Source organism: Malus domestica, chromosome 14, assembly GCF_042453785.1.
Source record: "Malus domestica chromosome 14, GDT2T_hap1".
Taxonomy (NCBI): domain Eukaryota; kingdom Viridiplantae; phylum Streptophyta; class Magnoliopsida; order Rosales; family Rosaceae; genus Malus; species Malus domestica.
In genome coordinates, this window is record NC_091674.1 from 31,376,682 (window position 1) to 31,395,033 (window position 18,352).

Sequence of the window (18,352 nt, forward strand, 5' to 3'; positions counted from 1 at the left end):
TTTGTTGCTCAGATTGTATTGAAAATGAGGGTTTCTGATACACTATACTTTGGTGGCTTCTGTCAACCAGTAAGGATTTTAATCAAGTTTGCACGATCCATGCTGATTGTTGTATTGGTCTCGAAAACAAAGTCAATGATCATACAATTTTGCTGCCAGTTTGGAGAAAATACATGTCATCGTCACGTAAACCCAAATGGTACAGCACCCGGAGTGGGTTCATCTGATCCGTTGGGTTTGTGATGGGCCGCCTGGGTTGTATTTTGTTTGGGCCTGACCCAGTGCGAAGTGCAAAATAAAGGCTGTACTATATTTACAGGAGGAGAAGGCTAGAAGGCGGTGGTGGAATTTTTGATTGGGGATTGCGTTCCGAAGAGTTTTGAGGGAGAAAGAGTTGGGGGAAACAGAATCCAAATCAAAATTTGCAAGGGTTAGGGGGAATATGTCGGATCCATTCGAGAGAGCGAAAGGAGGCAGATTGACCTTCAAAGACGGAACTCTCGCCACTCGCAGCAAAGCCATCGACAAGAAGAAGAAGAAAAAGAAGAAGCAGCAGCTTCAGGAGCAGCATATGAACCCTAACGACGATTCCCAAGTGGTGGCTGAGGACGGAAGCGCCGAAGCAGCAGCAGCTGTAGAAGGAACTGGAGGAGGAACGGAGACTTACACCATCGACGCAGCGAAGCGGATGAAGTACGAGCAGCTGTTCCCGGTTGAGGCCAAGAAGTTCGGCTACGATCCCAAATCCGTTGAACGGAAGACCGTCGAGGACGTTCTTGACGACCGCGTCAAGAAGAAAGCCGACCGCTACTGTAAATAACTATCAGTTCTATTTTACACCTGTCCGATTCCTCTTCCTTGTTCTTCTTCAATCTTTCAGGTCCGTCCCCTTCTTCTTTTTCTCCGTACAAATTAATCGTAATGTGTTTCTTTGTTGTTCTTAATTTGTTGGGTGTCATTTGAATTATTGTAACACTAAATCGTAATGTGCATCCGTTTTGTTCCGAATTTGTTGTGTGTCACTTCAATTACCTTGAATTTGAAATGAATAATCACTTTCTTATCATGATATTAGTTGTTACGATACTAGTTATTACGATTACGATTATGTACACTGAAACAAACTATACCGATTGCATCACGAAGTTTGTATAGAGCCCCCTTCTGAGTTGTGCAGATTTGGCACTTGAATAAATAACCATTTTTCTGTTTGGTGTTCATGACTTGAATACCATGTCTACTATCTTTTTTGTATAATAGAGTTGCCATGATATGAATGTGTGTTCACAGTTACAAACACATTGTGAGGCCTATAATTTTGTCATTTCCTCCATCTATTAAGGAAGTAGACATGGTATTCAAGTCACGGTATTCTGAGTTGTGCAGATTTGGCACTTGAATAAATGAATACCAGGTCTACTATCTTTTTTGTATAATACAATCGCCATGATATGAATGTGTGTTCACAATGACAAACACACTGTGAGGCCTATAATTTTGTCATTTCCTCCGTCTATTTTTTCTGTTCAGAGGTCTCATCTTTTGACCCTTTTGATTTGTTATTACGGCTATAGAATTATTATCAATCACGCCCCACCACAACTCTTTTCTATTTTCTACATAGTCTGATATAAAAGTTTAGCATCTAGCATGAGCAGAACCTGATTAAGAGTTAAGAGTTGTGTTGCTAGGCTCGTTGAAAAGGTCTATATGTTACCTGACCTGTTTTAGGAGTTACCCTACATCATGATCATCCTGCATCCTATTCATTCGATCAAATGCTATGCAGCCTACTAGCCAGGTGAAGTGGCCTGATTTTCGTTGTACTGCTTTATGGCACAGTGTTTGCTTTTGTTTGTGTTGCAAGTTTTTGTGGGGCTCGAACCCTCTCTTTGTTGCCTTCTGGATGAGTGTGGCATGGCATGCGTGAGCACATATAAATTGTTTCCTTACAGTTTACTATGCTAAGCTGCTCATTTTTTCTGTCATTGTTATCAGCCTCTCCATAAATGGGGGAAAGGCTAGCCAACATTCACCTCTCCCAGACCCTGCGTAAAGTGGGAGCCTTGTGCACTGGGTACGACCTTTTTTGTTATCAGCCAGTCTAACATATCTTTGTTTAATTCTTGGCAGGAACGGCACGGTGGAGTTGTTGCGTTTGCACGAGCCTTTGATTAGAGACTGTCATTGATTAAACTCACTTTGTTCTGTGTACTGTAGTTTTAATTCATAGATTGCTCTATGCTTATTGTACCCTTTAGTATGTTTTAGGGCCCTATGTTTTATTAGCGGGATAAGCTGCATCCAGTATGTAAAACAGGAACCGAGCATTTGTGCTCTATTTTATGTACCCGTATCTAATCGCGTGTTTTTACTTTCTACTTTGTCATAATTTACATTCAGATAAACAATTGAACATTAACAATGAGCCATTCATGGCAGATCTTGGGCATCTGGACATGTAAATATGTCTCGTGTATGAGATAATGTTGCACTCCAGTGTTGACATTACAATATTTAGGGAACAAAAAAATTATAAATATGCGACCAACTAGCTTCAAAATTATTGTTGTGGCTAGATGATTCAGTTCCTCGTTTCTGCTACATTTGTTGCTGCCGCTTGTTTCCCGTAGCAGAAGAGATAGGCCGATGTAGATTCCGGAGACTGAAGGCTGCAAGCTAACTTTTGATGACCACGGACACCAAACTCGCCTTTCTCCATTGTTAGAAAAGAAAAGGGAAATTCGTCCCGCTCCACCATGCGTTGCAACAATCCAACAGGAAGACGAGCATGATGCCCGACAGATGCTTTGGTTTAGATTAAGTGATGAACCGTCCCGAGGATTTACGAGTCTGATCAAGCCGTCAACCGGCTGTGTGGTATCGAATCTCGATACGTGTGCCACTTCTTGTATCTCTGGAACCCTGGAAGAACAGTTCTAAGTCGAGCAGCAGTTGTGCAGTTGGAACAGCAACATCCTCTTAAATCCTTCACACAGTTCATACAGCATCTGAAATAGAAATCCTTACGTAATTCAGATGGTAAAATGATACTTAGGCAGTGACGCTTCAACTTGTAGGAGGGAGGGATGGATGGATGGATGAAGAGGGAATAGATAACAAAAGGAACTTACAGATACAGCAGATTGCAGTCGAGATTTGCACAGTTTCTATGCCTTAACTCACAGACTTGTGAACCGCATATATAGCATCTAGCGAACGTATTATTATCTGAATCTTCATGCGTGCTTGCTTTAGTCGCGGCTTCAGGCTTGTAGGCAGGCGGTGGGAGAGAGAGACGAGAGTCAAATACGAACAAATTACCAATCCACCGAACAGGACCTTCATTCTCCAGATAATGAGAAACACCTCCCCTTAATGTGTATAAATTTTGAAAGCCCTGTTGTCTGGCAGATGAAATTAACTTACAACTAAATGACCAAAATAAGAAAGGCGAGAGAAGAAAGATAAAGAATTGCTTCCAACATCACAGCACAATCCGTTCCATCACAGATTTTCCCATTAATAATGCAATACAATCATCAACATACATCGCAACAGATGGAGGGTTACCTTAGGATTGTGGAATATACATCACAACGGATACCTCCAGTGCAATACATCATTATATCTGTCTTTTCTTTGTCAACATTTTCTAAAGGATCTGCGGCAATGACCTGCATAAGCATGAACAGAGACAGAAAGTAGTATGTTCACATCCGTCACCAGAAAATGAAGTTTCTACTGCCTTCAGAACATATTATTGCATAAATTCTCGTATATCAAAAAGTATAGGCTGCAACCTTCACTATATAATACCACAGAAGTGCGGTTTAACCACAAACTAAGGGAACCTCCTAATTGCTAATGTGCCTGATCTTAATCTCCATAGCTAGGAAAAAACCTTCACAGCAGAACTTGATTTCAAACCATTACACATCAATATCCTTACGGCTATGGGACTTCTACACAGCTTTTTTGTTTTGCCCAAACAACACTAGTTCATGTTAACATGTCATTGAACTAAAAGTCACGTACCTCTGGTTGCGATAACCCAAACGAAGTGCTCCTAAAGCAGTCCACATCAGGTCGCCGAGCCCCTTCAAAATGACCAATATCCCACTCATAACCTGATTACAAGCAGTGACAAAATCTTCAAACTTCTGTGGCTGAAATTATGAACACGATTAATATGACTGACGTAGAGGCTACAGAAATAACAATAACTGCATGCACAATTGTACATTAGAAACATGACCAAGGGCAACATGTCAAACACAAAAGAAGAAACGACACTGTTAAACATATCTAGCTATCAAAACCGTTCAATGTACAGTTATGAACAAATCTGTATGATACACTCAAATTGTGCCACCATCAATACACAATTGAAGGGAATTGCCGGATTAACGATAAGAGGAAAAATCATTTGAAATTATAAGGCTGGGAAGTAAAATACCATTTCTCACATCCAATAAAATCTGGTTTCTTTTAAGATTGTCATTTGATGCATCACTAGTTGTTTTCAATGATTCCAATCTCTTTCTCCATTCAGATGGCGATAGAGGCGTTGCTCGCATTGAAGGGTCCAGCAAAGGAAGATGTGAAATACCTCCTTCTAACTGCAAGCGGGGGAGATATGACATTAGCTACAAGGAGTAGAAGAAAAAGAAGAAGTTGGCTTTTGGGGCTTGCCTGAACCAGTGAGGGCTTATACCGCAACTTGAGTTTTGGAAAGGCGTGCCCATTTGTTGCTGCAGAAATCTGCACTAGGATGCCAGAAAATCTCTCGTCCCCCCTTAACCATTCAACATATGCAAGTGCATCTCTCAACGGCCCACTGTACTGTACATACGCACAACACAGGATATCAAACACACTCCTTACCGTTTTGTCTTGCAGTAATATGTATGGTTCACGAATTCAGTTCAGTCATACATACAATCCGGCTATGGAACGAACGTCGTCCACAGAGAATTTCTGCTCGTACACATTACAAAAAGAAAGCAATAAGTACCTGTGCATTTATCCCTTGTTCATTCAGATATATCCGTCCGCGTATGTCGAGGTCCTCAACGAAAAAGAGATGCTTGGCTACCTCCGCCTCTGCGTCTTTGATCATCACGAAATGGTAGAAATTCACCACCACCCATTCGTTATCCTCTCCTCCGCTTTCGTAGTTGCACTTGCATTGCGAGCCAATGCCCGCACGACGTCCTCCTTTCCATTTGCTTCTCCCTGGTAACCAAAGGCATTGTCTTCGACTCTGTCTTTGCCTCTGCTGGTTATGCTCGTCGTGAATTGAGAAGGAAAAGCGAGCTGTTTGGGAGGAGGAGCAGACCGGGAATTCAAACGAATCTTTCTTTCTTCTGCCCACCAAAGAAATTTGAGTAATTGTGAAGCTCACCGCACCGGATATAACCGCCGGCGCCGGAAAACTCCCTCTCATCTTTTCTCTCTCCTCTTATCTGTTCAGTCTGTGGGTAGTGAGTGAGTACTGTGCTGTGTTGATGAGTGCAGAGACCGGAGACTCAGTGACAGTGCATTCCATTTGACACGGCGTCATGCTACGGTTGGTTTTATTTGTCCAGCCCAAAGACTAGAGGCCCAATTCAGACGAGTCAAAGCCCAATTCAGACGAGTCAAAGCCCAATTCAGACGGCATCGTATTGGCTTAAAATAACCAAGAAAATATAAATAAGAATACGGTTTAACTCTACTCCGACAAATAAAGCGACTCATTACCCTTCTAAAAATTAGGTGGATAGATTTGGTCGTCTAAATTTGTTCAGTTCGAGCGCAATCGGGAAAACAAAGCAATAAAAAACCCTAACCCTAGCGGGGTTGCAATCAGATCGTCCGGTTGGGGGAATTAGAGGATGGGGGCAAGTCGGAAGCTCCAGGGCGAGATCGACCGCGTTCTCAAGAAGGTCCAGGAAGGCGTCGATGTCTTCGATAGCATTTGGAACAAGGTTTGTAGCTTCTTCTACCTTCCTCGTTTGCTTGCTTACAGAAACGCAAATTCCAACTGATAAAACGACGGATGCGTGTTTCTGTGCAATGCGGTTAGGTTTACGATACGGACAATGCGAACCAGAAGGAGAAGTTTGAGGCCGACCTGAAGAAGGAGATTAAGAAGCTCCAGAGGTACAGGGACCAAATCAAGACTTGGATTCAGTCCAGTGAAATCAAGGATAAGAAGGTCTTTCTCTTTTTACTTCTCTCAACTGTTTTCGATTTGCAAATTATAAGTTTTTCTACCTTGGTTTGTACTCGATGGTTTTGGACATGACAATTAATTCATTTTTCGATGCATGTTGACGTAGGTGAGTGCCTCTTATGAGCAGGCTCTGGTGGATGCTCGCAAACTCATTGAGCGCGAAATGGAAAGGTTTAAGATTTGTGAAAAGGAGACAAAAACAAAAGCATTTTCTAAAGAAGGATTGGGCCAACAACCTAAAACCGTAACTACTAATGCATCCCGTTTCATTTTGTTCGCACCTCGTTTTTAATCAATTCAGGAATTTTGTTTTTGGGTAATGCTGTTGTGGCAATGCTTATTTCTCCACCTTGAACACGGATTTAGCTCTTTTATCCTTATGATAATCCATTTAGTAGTGAATCAACTTACCAACTGTGTAATTCCTTTTTATGATAGGATCCGAGGGAGAAGGCCAAATCAGAGACAAGGGATTGGATAAACAACGTGGTATGTGAAACAAAAGATTTTTCTTGAAGTCTGTTATTACCTACTGCTGCTGCCTTAGAAGCCTGTGAGGCTTGACTATATCTGTTATTACCTACTGCTGCTGCCTTAGAAGCCTGTGAGGCTTGACTATATAAAACAGTATGGTTTAAGATGTCTGCTGCGTTTGTAGTTTAAATTATGTCTGCATCATGTTTCATTCATTGCATGATCCATGTTTTATTTGTGTATAAGTTTTGGCTTGTGTGTTCTCGTGTCCGATATATATTTAATTATACGTATAGTGCCAGTGGATGGTTGTGAAAGGTGGAGTTCTTTAATTGATTGATGGCTGTCATTGGTGCTTGGTGCCGCTGATTGTTTTTATTGAAGTTTTATATGTTTGTGGTTCTTTTTTTTGTTCAGTTCTGCTTTAGATTGCAAATTTTTGTTATAATGACATAGCTTGTCAATAATGGTTGTTCAATCATATCTGATGAGATCGGTTTTACAATTTCTGTATTTGAAACTATCCATTATCATTCGGTGAGTATTTTTGGTGTTTCATTGTGTTGAGAAGGTTGGGGAGTTGGAATCGCAGATTGACAGCTTTGAAGCTGAGATTGAAGGGCTAACTTTCAAGAAAGGGAAGGGCAGGCCGCCCAGACTGGTAAGAGAAAAAACTTGCATTCTTAGGAAACATGTGGTTTCTGCATTCTTTGACAATTTATTTATTTTTATTTTGTCTTGCAGACCCATCTAGAGACTTCAATTACTCGGCATAAGGCACATATAATGAAGTTAGAACTGATCTTGAGGCTCTTGGATAATGACGAGCTGAGTCCTGAGCAGGTCAATGATGTTAAAGACTTTTTGGAGGACTATGTGGAACGCAATCAGGTTTATTGTGCTTTGAAATTTATCTTTGTTTTTTCTGCCTTTATAAATCAGCATATAGAACATTCTCAATCGAGGTCATGATTGCTTTTCGATTACCTATATCAGACTTTTTTATTTTGTTATGTTATTTTTCAGGAGGATTTTGATGAATTTAGTGAAGTTGATGAGCTTTACAACACCTTACCATTGGACAAGGTGGAGTCCCTTGAAGATCTGGCCATTATTCCTCCTGGTCTTATCAAGGTACTTTTTTTTTTTCGTCTTTTGTTTTGCTGAATGCAATTTCTATTTAAGGTTCTTATATTCAGTTGGAGGTGTAGTTTATTTAATTTTTCATTACATTAGAAACATATATTGTCAGTTGAGATAGACATGTAAAAAAAAGAAATGATTAAAAAATCCTTTTAAACCATAGTCCGTTTTTTACGAAGTAAATATTTGCTTATGCGTTTGTTAATCCTTTATTGACTATATAACTGCAAGATACTAGTTAGTATGTTTTTTTTTAAAGAATCTCAACTTAACTGTCCATTATATACAAGTTATCCTGCTACCATAGGAGGAATGGATGAAAAATTGGAAAGTAGATGGCTTTTATGGCCTTCCTTATGCCACACCAGTAGAGATGCGCATTCAACATTATATTTAGATGCCAGGTTGTCTCATCTCTGTTAACTGAGTTTTTAGTTAGGACATGTGGTTGACTCATCTAAACCTATTCCTAGTTGTTTCTTTAAGTTTACAAATCAATTGTTTGCTTATCAATTTTGTTGTTTTTGTTATTTGGATTCCATTACCTTTCATGGCATCAGGTATCATATATATTTTAGTATTTTAATGACTACGTCAAAACCCAGTTTGATTTTTTATTTTTGGGGGGCAGGGTGTACCGATGCTTTGCTTGAAGACTTCTTTGGCACCACTCGCATCTCCAATGCCTGTATGTCTCAAAATCTTGAGTCAATGGTACTTCAATGAGTAGGTTGTTGTATAGTTGAAGCGTATGGGTTCTGTTAAGGAAATTGAAGTTTGCATCTTTAGTTTTTGATATAAACAATTGCATCCATAATTGGTGTGATGCTGCAGAATGCTGTTAAGATGTGTTTGTGGTAAACATTTTCTGATATATAACATATCTATTGGTCAATCATTTTTAATTCTTTTTAGTAGATTTTAAATCAAAATTGGTAAGCAATTGAATGAACCTTTGGTTTAAAGGAAGTTTAAATTGAATAAGAAAGTCTTTCCCCCCTCCTGTTTCTCTATTAGAATATTTTAGAACTTGAAGATATGTTGATGACGTCTGCTTCCTTTCTGTAAGATGCTGTCTGATGTTGCTGTACTAAAGGTTAATCTTTCTTTTCCAGCCCGCTGTTACTTCTACTAATCAGCAGAGTGTTTCTGTACAAGAGCCAGTTGAAGATATAGTTTCCCAGGACAGTAATGCTGATAACATTCCTAGAACTCCACCTCCTAAAAGTGGTGCGCTTTCTTCTTCTCCTGCATCAACGCCAACTGGGAGTCATGCAACTCCTGTCTCTGCAAGTGTTTCAACTCAGAATCTGCCCAGTGTGCCAAGTGTTTTGGCCATTCCAGGTTTGAATGCTGTTCGGGGTGTCACAGAGAATGCAGGGGCTGCTAATTCTTCATCTCCTGTAAGCTTGTCTCCTTCTGTGAAGGAAGACGAATTAGCAAGCTTCCCTGGCCGTAGACCATCACCATCTCTTTCTGATGCTGGACTTGTAAGGGGCATCGGTCGAGGTGGCTTCTCTGCACCAATTCCATCTAGTATCCCTGTTAGCTCTAGCAATGTGGCTCCTAGTAATAGTGCCCTTGGTGCAGTTCCTTCAGTTTCTGATGTGACCAAGAGAAATATATTGGGAGCTGATGAGAGAATTGGGAGTAGTGGCGTGGTGCAGCCGCTTGTTTCCCCCATAACTAACAGACTGATCTTGCCTCAAGCTGCCAAGGCTAGTGACGTAAGTGCACCAGTTGATTCTAGCAATGCTAGTGAGGCTGGTATACCTGGCAGAGCATTTTCTCCGTCTATGGTCTCTGGCATGCAGTGGAGGCCTGGAAGTTCCTTCCAAAACCAAAATGAAGCAGTATGTAACTTTTCACTAATAAGGATTTCTTCAATCTTTCTCTCTCTATCTCTCATACACTTTGTTAATTTCCAGTTTTATACATAGGTTGCATGGCCTAATGCAACCTCGAATGTATACCATTTGTAGAATTGAAAATATGCTTGTGTTTTGCGGCTTTGCCATTATATTTATTCTTTATCTCATTGCATTCTTGGATTCAAATTTTATGGACTAGATAAAGTTTGTGATATTTAAAGTCAGTTAACCAATTTTCAGGGGATGTTTCGAGGAAGAACTGAAATTGCACCTGATCAGAGGGAGAAGTTTTTGCAGCGGCTCCAACAAGTGCAGCAACAAGGTCATAGTACCATTCTTGGCATGCCTCCTCTTACAAGTGGAAATCATAAGCAATTTTCTGCACAGCAAAACCCACTTTTGCAACAGGTACTGTACTTTTTGTAGAATCAGCTGTTTGTGTTCCTTCTGATTCAGTGAAATGTGGACAAATGTAATTCATATCAAACTTTCATGGAAACGGATTGATATTTTTTTTCCCACAATAATCTCTGTGGCTGCACTTTGTTGATCATCCAATTCTTTGCACATTGCTTTAGTTAATGTCATGAATAATCATATCCATCATTTATTACTGAATAAGGTATGCTTATTTGGTGCAAGAGTTATTATAGATGACATTCGATTATATGTGCAGTTTAATTCGCAAAACTCATCAGTGTCTTCTCAAGCTGGCCCTGGACTAGGAGTACAGCCCCCAGTTCTTGGTACTGTTCCACCTACCACCTTACAGCAGCAGCTAAATTCTATCCATCAACAATCTAATCAACAGGCATTGATGTCGAGTGGACCAAAAGAAGGTGGTAATCTTCATCCTAATTCAGTTTGCGATATTGTTCTAATGTTTTCTATTTTCCTTTTCTTTATTTGTGCTATCTTAGCTTGACTCTTTTATTTATTGTTTCCACAAAGAAGTGAAAAGACTGAATTGAATACAGAAAACTAAAATACGTAGGAATTGTTTTGTAATGAAAAAATTCACGATCAATAAAGAGTGGCAGTTTCTTGTCTAGACCCACACTACACCAAACACTTGGGATCAAATTTAAAGTGGCGGACTGTACTGATCAGCCCTGTGTAACATGGATGCATTATCATCGAAACTGAATGATCTGTTTTATTTGATGCAGATGTAAGTCATCCAAAAGTTGAGGACCAGCAACAACAACAGAATATACCTGATGATTCTACTGCAGACTCTACTCCTAATTCTGGACTCGTAAAGAATCTAATGAATGAAGATGACTTGAGCGCCTCATATGCAATTGATTCTCTGGTATGAATATTTTCTTGATTACTATATATTATGATTTGTTGCCAATATTCTTTATCTTCTTCTATTCGATTTTTAACTGGTTCTTAGGGAAAAATTGTTTTAGTGTAGAGCGGTTAGTAAATCTTTAGCATTGTAGTTGTATTATTTTTTTCAAAAAATGTAAAGGCAGAGCAAGATGAACAGATTGGCTCTGTACTGCCTGCCCAAGTGGAATACAGAAAAGGATAGGCATACAAAAGTTGTGTCAAACTTCCTTTATTCCAAAACGCTCTCAATTTCACATAGCATTCTGACCACTTGACATTTAGCAGTAAAAAACTTATTTGGACTCTTGTTAATTTATTTGTGGAACAATGGATGTGGAATGTGGCTTGATTTTTGTTACTGAACTTATTTTTTGAAGGCCGGAGTTTCTGGCTCTTCCACAGAGCCTGCTCAAGTACCACGAGATATTGATCTCTCTCATGGGCAACCTTTACAGTCCAATCAACCTTCTGCTAGCCTTGGTGTTATTGGCAGAAGAAGTGTTTCTGATCTCGGTGCAATTGGTGATAACCTTTCTGGATCAACTGCTAATTCTGGGGGAATGCATGATCAGTTGTATAACTTTCAGATGCTTGAGGCTGCTTACTACAAGCTTCCACAACCCAAAGACTCAGAACGTGCAAGGAGCTATAGTCCAGTATGACCCGATTATATTTATCATTTGATCTGCCTTTTACTGTGAATAAGAGTCGTGCTTTTGTTTAATACTCGTCTTCATTCCTTTTATCATCAACAGAGGCACCCTGCAATAACACCTCTTAGCTACCCTCAAGCACAAGCACCTATTGTTAACAATCCTGCCTTCTGGGAACGGTTAGGTCTTGAACCATATGGCACTGATACACTGTTCTTTGCATTTTACTATCAGCAGGTACTTTTTATAAATTGAATCACATTCAACGGTGTATGATAAATCACTATAAAGTATAAACTTGTGCTCAATTCCACTATTGCCTGCAGAACACTTATCAGCAATATTTGGCTGCAAAAGAATTGAAGAAGCAATCTTGGAGATACCACAGGAAATATAACACTTGGTTTCAACGACATGAGGAGCCAAAAGTTGCCACGGATGAATATGAACAAGGGACGTATGTGTACTTTGACTTTCATATTGCAAATGATGATCTACAACATGGATGGTATGTTTTACTTATCCTTTAGTTTCACGTTCAAGTTTCTTTGTGTCGTCGTACTTGGTGTTGCGGAGTCTAAGTAGTCAGAATTGAGCTCCCACCCCCCACCCGGGCAGCCTTGAGAATTTGGGGGCCCTAGGCGAGCCTTTGAATTGGGGCCCTAGAGTTCTTTGACTACCGACCCTTTGTACATTGGTATGTGTAAAAAAAAAAAATTCGGTAAATACATGAACAAGTTTATTTTAACATCAAATATCATTAAAAATTAATATCAAAAGAAGAAAGACATACAAACATTACTTAAATATTACGCATCTCAGGTTTTAGATGCATATGTACAAATTAAGTTTACATAACCTAAATTTTCAACCAATTCTTTTTCAATTGCCTGTGATTTTATTTTTTGATATTTTTATTGAATCTAAATTGTAAAAAGTTAAATATGTATATATATTTTCTCGGGTTTGCTTCCCATTTGTGTTAAATTATTTAGATTTGTGGCTTGTTTGTGACAACACACGTACAATCACACTTGTTATAGAAAAACTGGTATCGTTATCGAAAAACAATCAGTTAATGTGCTTGACATTTTTGTTTTCATTGATGATATAATGGATTTAACTATGATTACGTTTTGTTGTGGTACGTTACGGTACAGGTGCCAAAGGATCAAAACAGAGTTCACTTTTGAATATAACTATCTTGAAGATGAACTTATTGTATAGAAGATGTTGAGAGGTTGCTACAGCGTTGATCCTGAACCCGTCATGGTATTCGACATAGTTCAATTGGGGGAAGATGTGATGTGATGTGACCTTTTATTAAATTGTTTGGCCGTTTGTTCTGTGCAGGTCAGGTTGTATAGTAAGAATGGGGCTGGAAATTCTTACTTTGGGGCTCTCCTTCTTGACCGAGTACAGCTTACTTAATAGGCTTAATGTTATTGGTCGTATCGAGTGTTTTAATCTTTCAACTGTAATGAAATACAACAAATGCACTGCTTGCTGTTTCTTCAAAACTCCTCTTAGTCGAGTTGCCGAGTTGGTAGTGCGCGGTATATCATGGTGGTTGTGTCTGCTCTTGCAATATGACGTGGTGTGCAAAATTGATGATGGGTTACACAAGGTACGTGTATATTGAGACTATTTAGTTTAACCCTACTTCCTTTCCCAGGCTTATAACTTGAAGTAGCACCGTAGCACTAGCGTGGAAAATCATTATTAACACAAATTATTGAGAATCTTATTGATTGACAAAAATGACATGAAAGTAGGCTTGAGTTCGATACTTTAGAAAATAAGAAAATCGATCTCAAATTGTGATTTATTGCTCACAGTTTTTATGAACAATTAAAATTTTGAACATTTGCAAATTTTTTGGTTTACCCGTTAAAGAAAGTTTTATAAGTTCTTTAGAAGCAGTTCAACTATTTATTGATAACACATTTTTCATGTGTTTGAGTAGAAATATAAATAAATGTTGGCAGGGAGTGAAAGTGATAGCCGAGTTTGAAAAATTACTAAATACTATACAAATTATTGAGAAGCTTATTGATTGACACAAAAGTAGGCTTATGTTCGTTACTCTATAAATTAGCAAAATTGATAAAGCGTGATTTATAATTCAGTTTATATGAAAATTTTAAATTTAGAACATTTGCAAATTTTTTGGTTTATGCATTAAAGAAAGTTTTATAAGTTCTTTATAAGCAGTTGGACATTTATTGATGCACATAAGCATTTTTTATGTGTCAAGTAGAAATATAAATAAAACACTAGCTTCAGTCAAAGTGATAGCCGACCGTGAAAAATCGCTAAATGTCCTATAGATATTATTGAGATGCTTATCGATCGATGAAAATGGTACGAAAATAGGCATAAGTTCGTTACTTTGGAAATTAGCATAATCGATCTCAAATCGTTACTTATAGCTCGTAATTTTTGTGAATAATACAAATTTTGAACATTTGCAAATTTTTTTGTAGATTCTTTAGAATTAGTTGGACAATATATTGATATACATAAGCATTTTTTATGTGTTGAATAATATAAATAAACAGTGGCAGAGAGTGAAAATCATAGCCAAGTTTTAAACATCACTAAATGCTTTTCACAAATTATTGAGAAGCTTACGGTGGACGAATATGACATGAGACTTAAGGCTTATGTTCGTTACTTTAGAAATTAATAAAATTGATCTCAAATTGTGACTTATAGCCCATATTTTCTGTGAAAAATACAAGTTTTATACATTTGCAAATTTTTTTGGTATGCGCAATAAAGTTTTGTAAGTTCTTTAGAAACAGTTGGACAAATTTATTGATACACGAGCATTTATTATGTGTCGAATAAAAATATAAATAAACAGTGGCAGAGAGTGAAAATCATAGTTAAGTTAAGTTCGTTACTTCAGAAATTAGCAAAATCGATCTCAAATCATGACTTATAGTTCATAGTTTTTGTGAAAAGTACAAATTTTGAGCAAAGATTTTGGTTTGTGCATTAAAGAAAGTTTATAAGCTCTTTAAAAGCAATTAGAATATTTATTAACACACCTAAGTAATTTTCACAAATTTTTTATGTGTAAAGTAGAAAAATAAATAGACACTCGCAGAGAGCGAAAGTGATATTCGAGTTTTGAAAAGTCACTAAAAACCCTACACAAATTCTTGCAAAGCTTATCGATAGACGAAAATGGCACGAAAATAGGCTTAAGTTTGTTATTTAGAAATTAGCAAAATTGATCCCAAATCATGATTTATAGATCACGTTTTTATGATAAATATAAATTTTGAACATTTGCAAATTTTTGGTTTACACATTAAAAAAAGTTTTTTAAGTTCTTAAGTAGTTGGTCAATTTATTGATGCACAGGAGTATATTGGTTGGATTTTTATGAGTCAAAAAGAAATATAAATAAACATTGGCGGAGAATCAAAGTGATAGATGGGTTTGAAAAATCACTAAAAGCGCTACAAAAATTGTTGACAAGCTTATTGATCGATGAAAATGATACAAATGTAGGCTTAAGTTCGTTACTTTAGAAATTAGTAAAATAGATCTCAAATCGTGACTTATAGCTCATAGTTTTTGTGAAAAAACTGAAATTTTGAACATTTACGGATTTTTTTTATTTACGCATTAAATAAAGTTTGATAAGTTCTTTAGAAGCAGTTGAACAATTTATTGATACATAGAAGTATTTTTTACGGATTTTTTTATGTGTCAAGTAGAAATATAAATAAACATTGGTAGAGAGAAAGTGATAGCCGAATTTGAAAAATCACAAAATGCCCTATGCAAATTATTGAGAAGCTTAAGATCAACGAAAAGAACACGAAAGTAGGCTTAAGTTCATTACTTTAAAAATTAACAAAATCGATCTAAAATCGTGACTTATAGCTCACAGTTTTTGTGAAAACATTCAAATTTTGAACATTTGTAAATTTTTCGGTTTACGCATTGAAAAAAGTTTTATAAGCTCGTTAGAAGCAGTTGGACAATTTATTGATACACACAAGTATTTTTTGTGGATTTTTTATGTGTCAAGTAGAAATATAAATAAATTATTGGCGGAGAGTGAAGGGGATAGTCGAGTTCAAAAAAGCACTAAAAGCCCTACACAAATTATGGAGAAGGTTATCGATCGAAGAAAATGACACGAAAGTAGGCTTCAATTCATTACTTTAGAAATAAGCAAAATCGATCTCAAATCGTGACTTATAGCTTACCATTTTTGTGAAAATTTCAAATTTTAAACATTTGCAAATTATTTGCTTTACGCATTAAAGAAATTTTATAAGTCCTTTAGAAACAATTAAACAATTTATTGATACACATAAGTATTTTTTATAGATTTCTTATGTGTCAAGTAGAAATATAAATAAACATTGGTGGACAGTGAATGTGATAGCCGAGTTTGAAAAATCACTAAAATCCCTACACAACTTATTGAGAAACTTATCGATCGAAGAAAATGACACGAAAGTAGGCTTAAGTTCGTTACTTTAGAAATTAACAAAATCGATCTCAAATCGTGACTTATAACTCACAGTTTTTGTGAAAAATTCAAATTTTGAACATTTGCAAATTTTTTGGTTTATGCATTAAAGAAAGTTTTGTAAGTTCTTTAGAAGTAATTGGACAATTTATTGATACACATAAGTATTTCTTATGGATTTCTTATGTGTCAAGTGGAAATATAAATAAACATTGGGGGACAGTGAAAGTGATAGCCGAGTTTTAAAAATCACTAAATGCCCTACACACATTATTGAGAAGTTTATCGATCGACGAAAATGACATGAAAATAGGCTTAAGTTCGTTACTTTAGAAATTAGCAAAATCAATCTCAAATTGCGACTTATAGCTCATAGTTTTTGTGAAAAATACAAATTTTGAACATTTGCAATTTTTTTTAGTATTGCACTATATAGAAAGTTTTGTAGGTTTTTTAGAAACATTTGGACAATTTATTGATACACATGAGTATTTTTTTATGTATTTTTTATGTGTCGAATAAAAATATAAATAAACAGTGGCAGAGAGTGAAAATCATAGCCAAGTTTTAAAGATCACTAAATGCTTTTCACAAATTATTGAGAAGCTTATGGTCGACGAATATGACACAAGACTAGGCTTAAGTTCGTTACTTTAAAAATTAGCAAAATCGATCTCAAATCGTGACTTATAGCGCATAGTTTTTGTGAAAAATACAAATTTTGAACATTTGCAAATTTTTTTGGTATGTGCAATAAAGAAAGTTTTGTAAGTTTTTTAGAAGTAGTTGGACAATTTATTGATACACATAAGTTTTTTTTTTATGGATTTTTTATGAGTCAAATAGAAATTAAAAAAAAACCTGGGCGAAGAGTGAAAGTGGTAGCCGAGATTGAAAAATCACTAAAATTCCTACACAAATTATCGAGAAACTTATCGATCGAAAAAAATGACATGGAAGTAGGCTTAACTTCGTTACTTTATAACTCACAGTTTTTGTGGAAAATTCAAATTCTGAACATTTGCAAATTTTTTGGTTTACGCATTAAAGAAAGTATTGTAAGTTCTTTAGAAGTAGTTGGACAATTTATTGATACACAAAAGTATTTTTTATGGATTTTCATGTGCCAAGTAGAAATATAAATAAACATTGGCATAGAGTGAAAGTGATAGCCGAGTTAGAAAAATCATTAAATGCCCTACACAAATTATTGAGAAGCTTATCGATAGACGAAAATGACACGAAAATAGGCTTAAGTTCGTTACTTTAGAAATTAGCAAAGTCAATCTCAAATCGTAACTTATAGCTCATAGTTTTTGTGGAAAAATACAAATTTTGAACATTTGTATATTTTTTTGGTATGCGCAATAAAGAAAGTTTTGTAGGTTCTTTAGAAGAAGTTGGACAATTTATTGAAACACATAAGTATTTTTTTTCATGGATTTTGTGTCGAATAAAATATAAATAAACAGTGGAAGAGAGTGAAAATCATAGCCAAGCTTTAAAGATCACTAAATGCTTTTCACAAATTAATTAGAAGCTTACGGTCGACGAATATGACATGAGACTAGGCTTAAGTTCGTTACTTTAGAAATTAGCAAAATCGATATCAAATCATGACTTATATCTCATAGTTTTTGTGAAAAATACAAATTTAGAATATTTGCAAATTTTTTTGGTATGCGCAATAAAGAAAGTTTGGTAAGTTCTTTAGGAGCAGTTGGACAATTTATTGATACACATAAGTATTTTTTATGGATTTTTTATGTGTTGAATAAAAATATAAATAAACAATGGCAGAGAGTAAAAATCATAGTCAAGTTTTAAATATCACTAAATGCTTTTCACGAATTATTGAGAAGCTTACGGTCAACGAATATGACACGAGACTAGGCTTAAGTTCATTACTTTAGAAATTAGCAAAATAGATCTCAAATTGTGACTTATAGCTCACAGTTTTTGTGAAAAATTCAAATTTTGAACATTTGCAAATATTTTGGCTTATGCTTTAAAGAAAGTTTACGAGCTCTTTAGATGCAATTAGAATATTTATTAACACATCTAAGTAATTTTCGCAAATTTTTTTATGTGTAAAATAGAAAAATAAATAGACATTGGCAGAGAACAAAAGTGATATCCGAGTTTTGAA

At 36.4% G+C, this 18,352-nt stretch overlaps 3 protein-coding genes across 4 annotated transcripts; 2 read left to right on the forward strand and 1 right to left on the reverse strand.

Annotated features, from left to right (window-relative positions):
* Positions 1 to 323: 323 nt before the first annotated feature.
* On the forward strand, positions 324 to 2,374 carry LOC103455693 (uncharacterized). The gene is made up of 2 exons (XM_008395275.4): positions 324 to 880; positions 2,134 to 2,374. Exon 1 carries the CDS (start codon positions 443 to 445, stop codon positions 818 to 820), a length of 378 nt encoding a protein of 125 aa, XP_008393497.1. The 5' UTR covers positions 324 to 442; the 3' UTR covers positions 821 to 880; positions 2,134 to 2,374.
* Positions 2,375 to 2,418: 44 nt separating this feature from the next.
* On the reverse strand, positions 2,419 to 5,556 carry LOC103455694 (rhodanese-like domain-containing protein 8, chloroplastic). The gene is made up of 7 exons (XM_008395276.4): positions 5,018 to 5,556; positions 4,696 to 4,845; positions 4,460 to 4,622; positions 4,039 to 4,130; positions 3,574 to 3,677; positions 3,135 to 3,407; positions 2,419 to 3,011 (listed from the first exon to the last, which is right to left on the reverse strand). Exons 1-7 carry the CDS (start codon positions 5,447 to 5,449, stop codon positions 2,858 to 2,860), a joined length of 1,368 nt encoding a protein of 455 aa, XP_008393498.2. The 5' UTR covers positions 5,450 to 5,556; the 3' UTR covers positions 2,419 to 2,857.
* Positions 5,557 to 5,720: 164 nt separating this feature from the next.
* On the forward strand, positions 5,721 to 13,222 carry LOC103455692 (uncharacterized). 2 transcript variants are annotated; one of them, XM_008395273.4, is made up of 17 exons: positions 5,721 to 5,972; positions 6,071 to 6,202; positions 6,327 to 6,464; positions 6,659 to 6,709; positions 7,266 to 7,355; positions 7,439 to 7,585; positions 7,721 to 7,828; positions 8,469 to 8,525; positions 8,953 to 9,690; positions 9,949 to 10,116; positions 10,385 to 10,547; positions 10,878 to 11,023; positions 11,427 to 11,705; positions 11,805 to 11,939; positions 12,029 to 12,210; positions 12,863 to 12,974; positions 13,056 to 13,222. In XM_008395273.4, the coding sequence occupies exons 1-16, from the start codon at positions 5,880 to 5,882 to the stop codon at positions 12,927 to 12,929; spliced, it is 2,694 nt and encodes an 897-aa protein (XP_008393495.2). In that variant the 5' UTR covers positions 5,721 to 5,879; the 3' UTR covers positions 12,930 to 12,974; positions 13,056 to 13,222. The 2 variants fall into 2 exon arrangements, with proteins under 2 accessions (XP_008393495.2, XP_008393496.2); XM_008395274.4 differs by lacking the exon at positions 8,469 to 8,525 and having other exon boundaries at positions 5,724 to 5,972.
* The last annotated feature ends 5,130 nt before the right edge of the window (positions 13,223 to 18,352 follow it).

Excerpts from the sequence above, each read along its gene's own strand:
- LOC103455694 (XM_008395276.4), bottom strand. The coding sequence starts at position 5,449 with ATGAGAGGGAGTTTTCCGGCGCCGGCGGTTATATCCGGTGCGGTGAGC. Across the intron at positions 4,623-4,695 it reads ATAAGCCCTCACTGGTTCAG|TTAGAAGGAGGTATTTCACA; the intron begins GCAAGCCCCAAA and ends CCCCGCTTGCAG. Across the intron at positions 3,678-4,038 it reads TTGGGTTATCGCAACCAGAG|GTCATTGCCGCAGATCCTTT; the intron begins GTACGTGACTTT and ends ATGCTTATGCAG.
- LOC103455692 (XM_008395273.4), top strand. The coding sequence starts at position 5,880 with ATGGGGGCAAGTCGGAAGCTCCAGGGCGAGATCGACCGCGTTCTCAAG. Across the intron at positions 6,465-6,658 it reads TGGGCCAACAACCTAAAACC|GATCCGAGGGAGAAGGCCAA; the intron begins GTAACTACTAAT and ends TTTTTATGATAG. Across the intron at positions 7,829-8,468 it reads TTCCTCCTGGTCTTATCAAG|GGTGTACCGATGCTTTGCTT; the intron begins GTACTTTTTTTT and ends TTTGGGGGGCAG.
- LOC103455693 (XM_008395275.4), top strand. The coding sequence starts at position 443 with ATGTCGGATCCATTCGAGAGAGCGAAAGGAGGCAGATTGACCTTCAAA.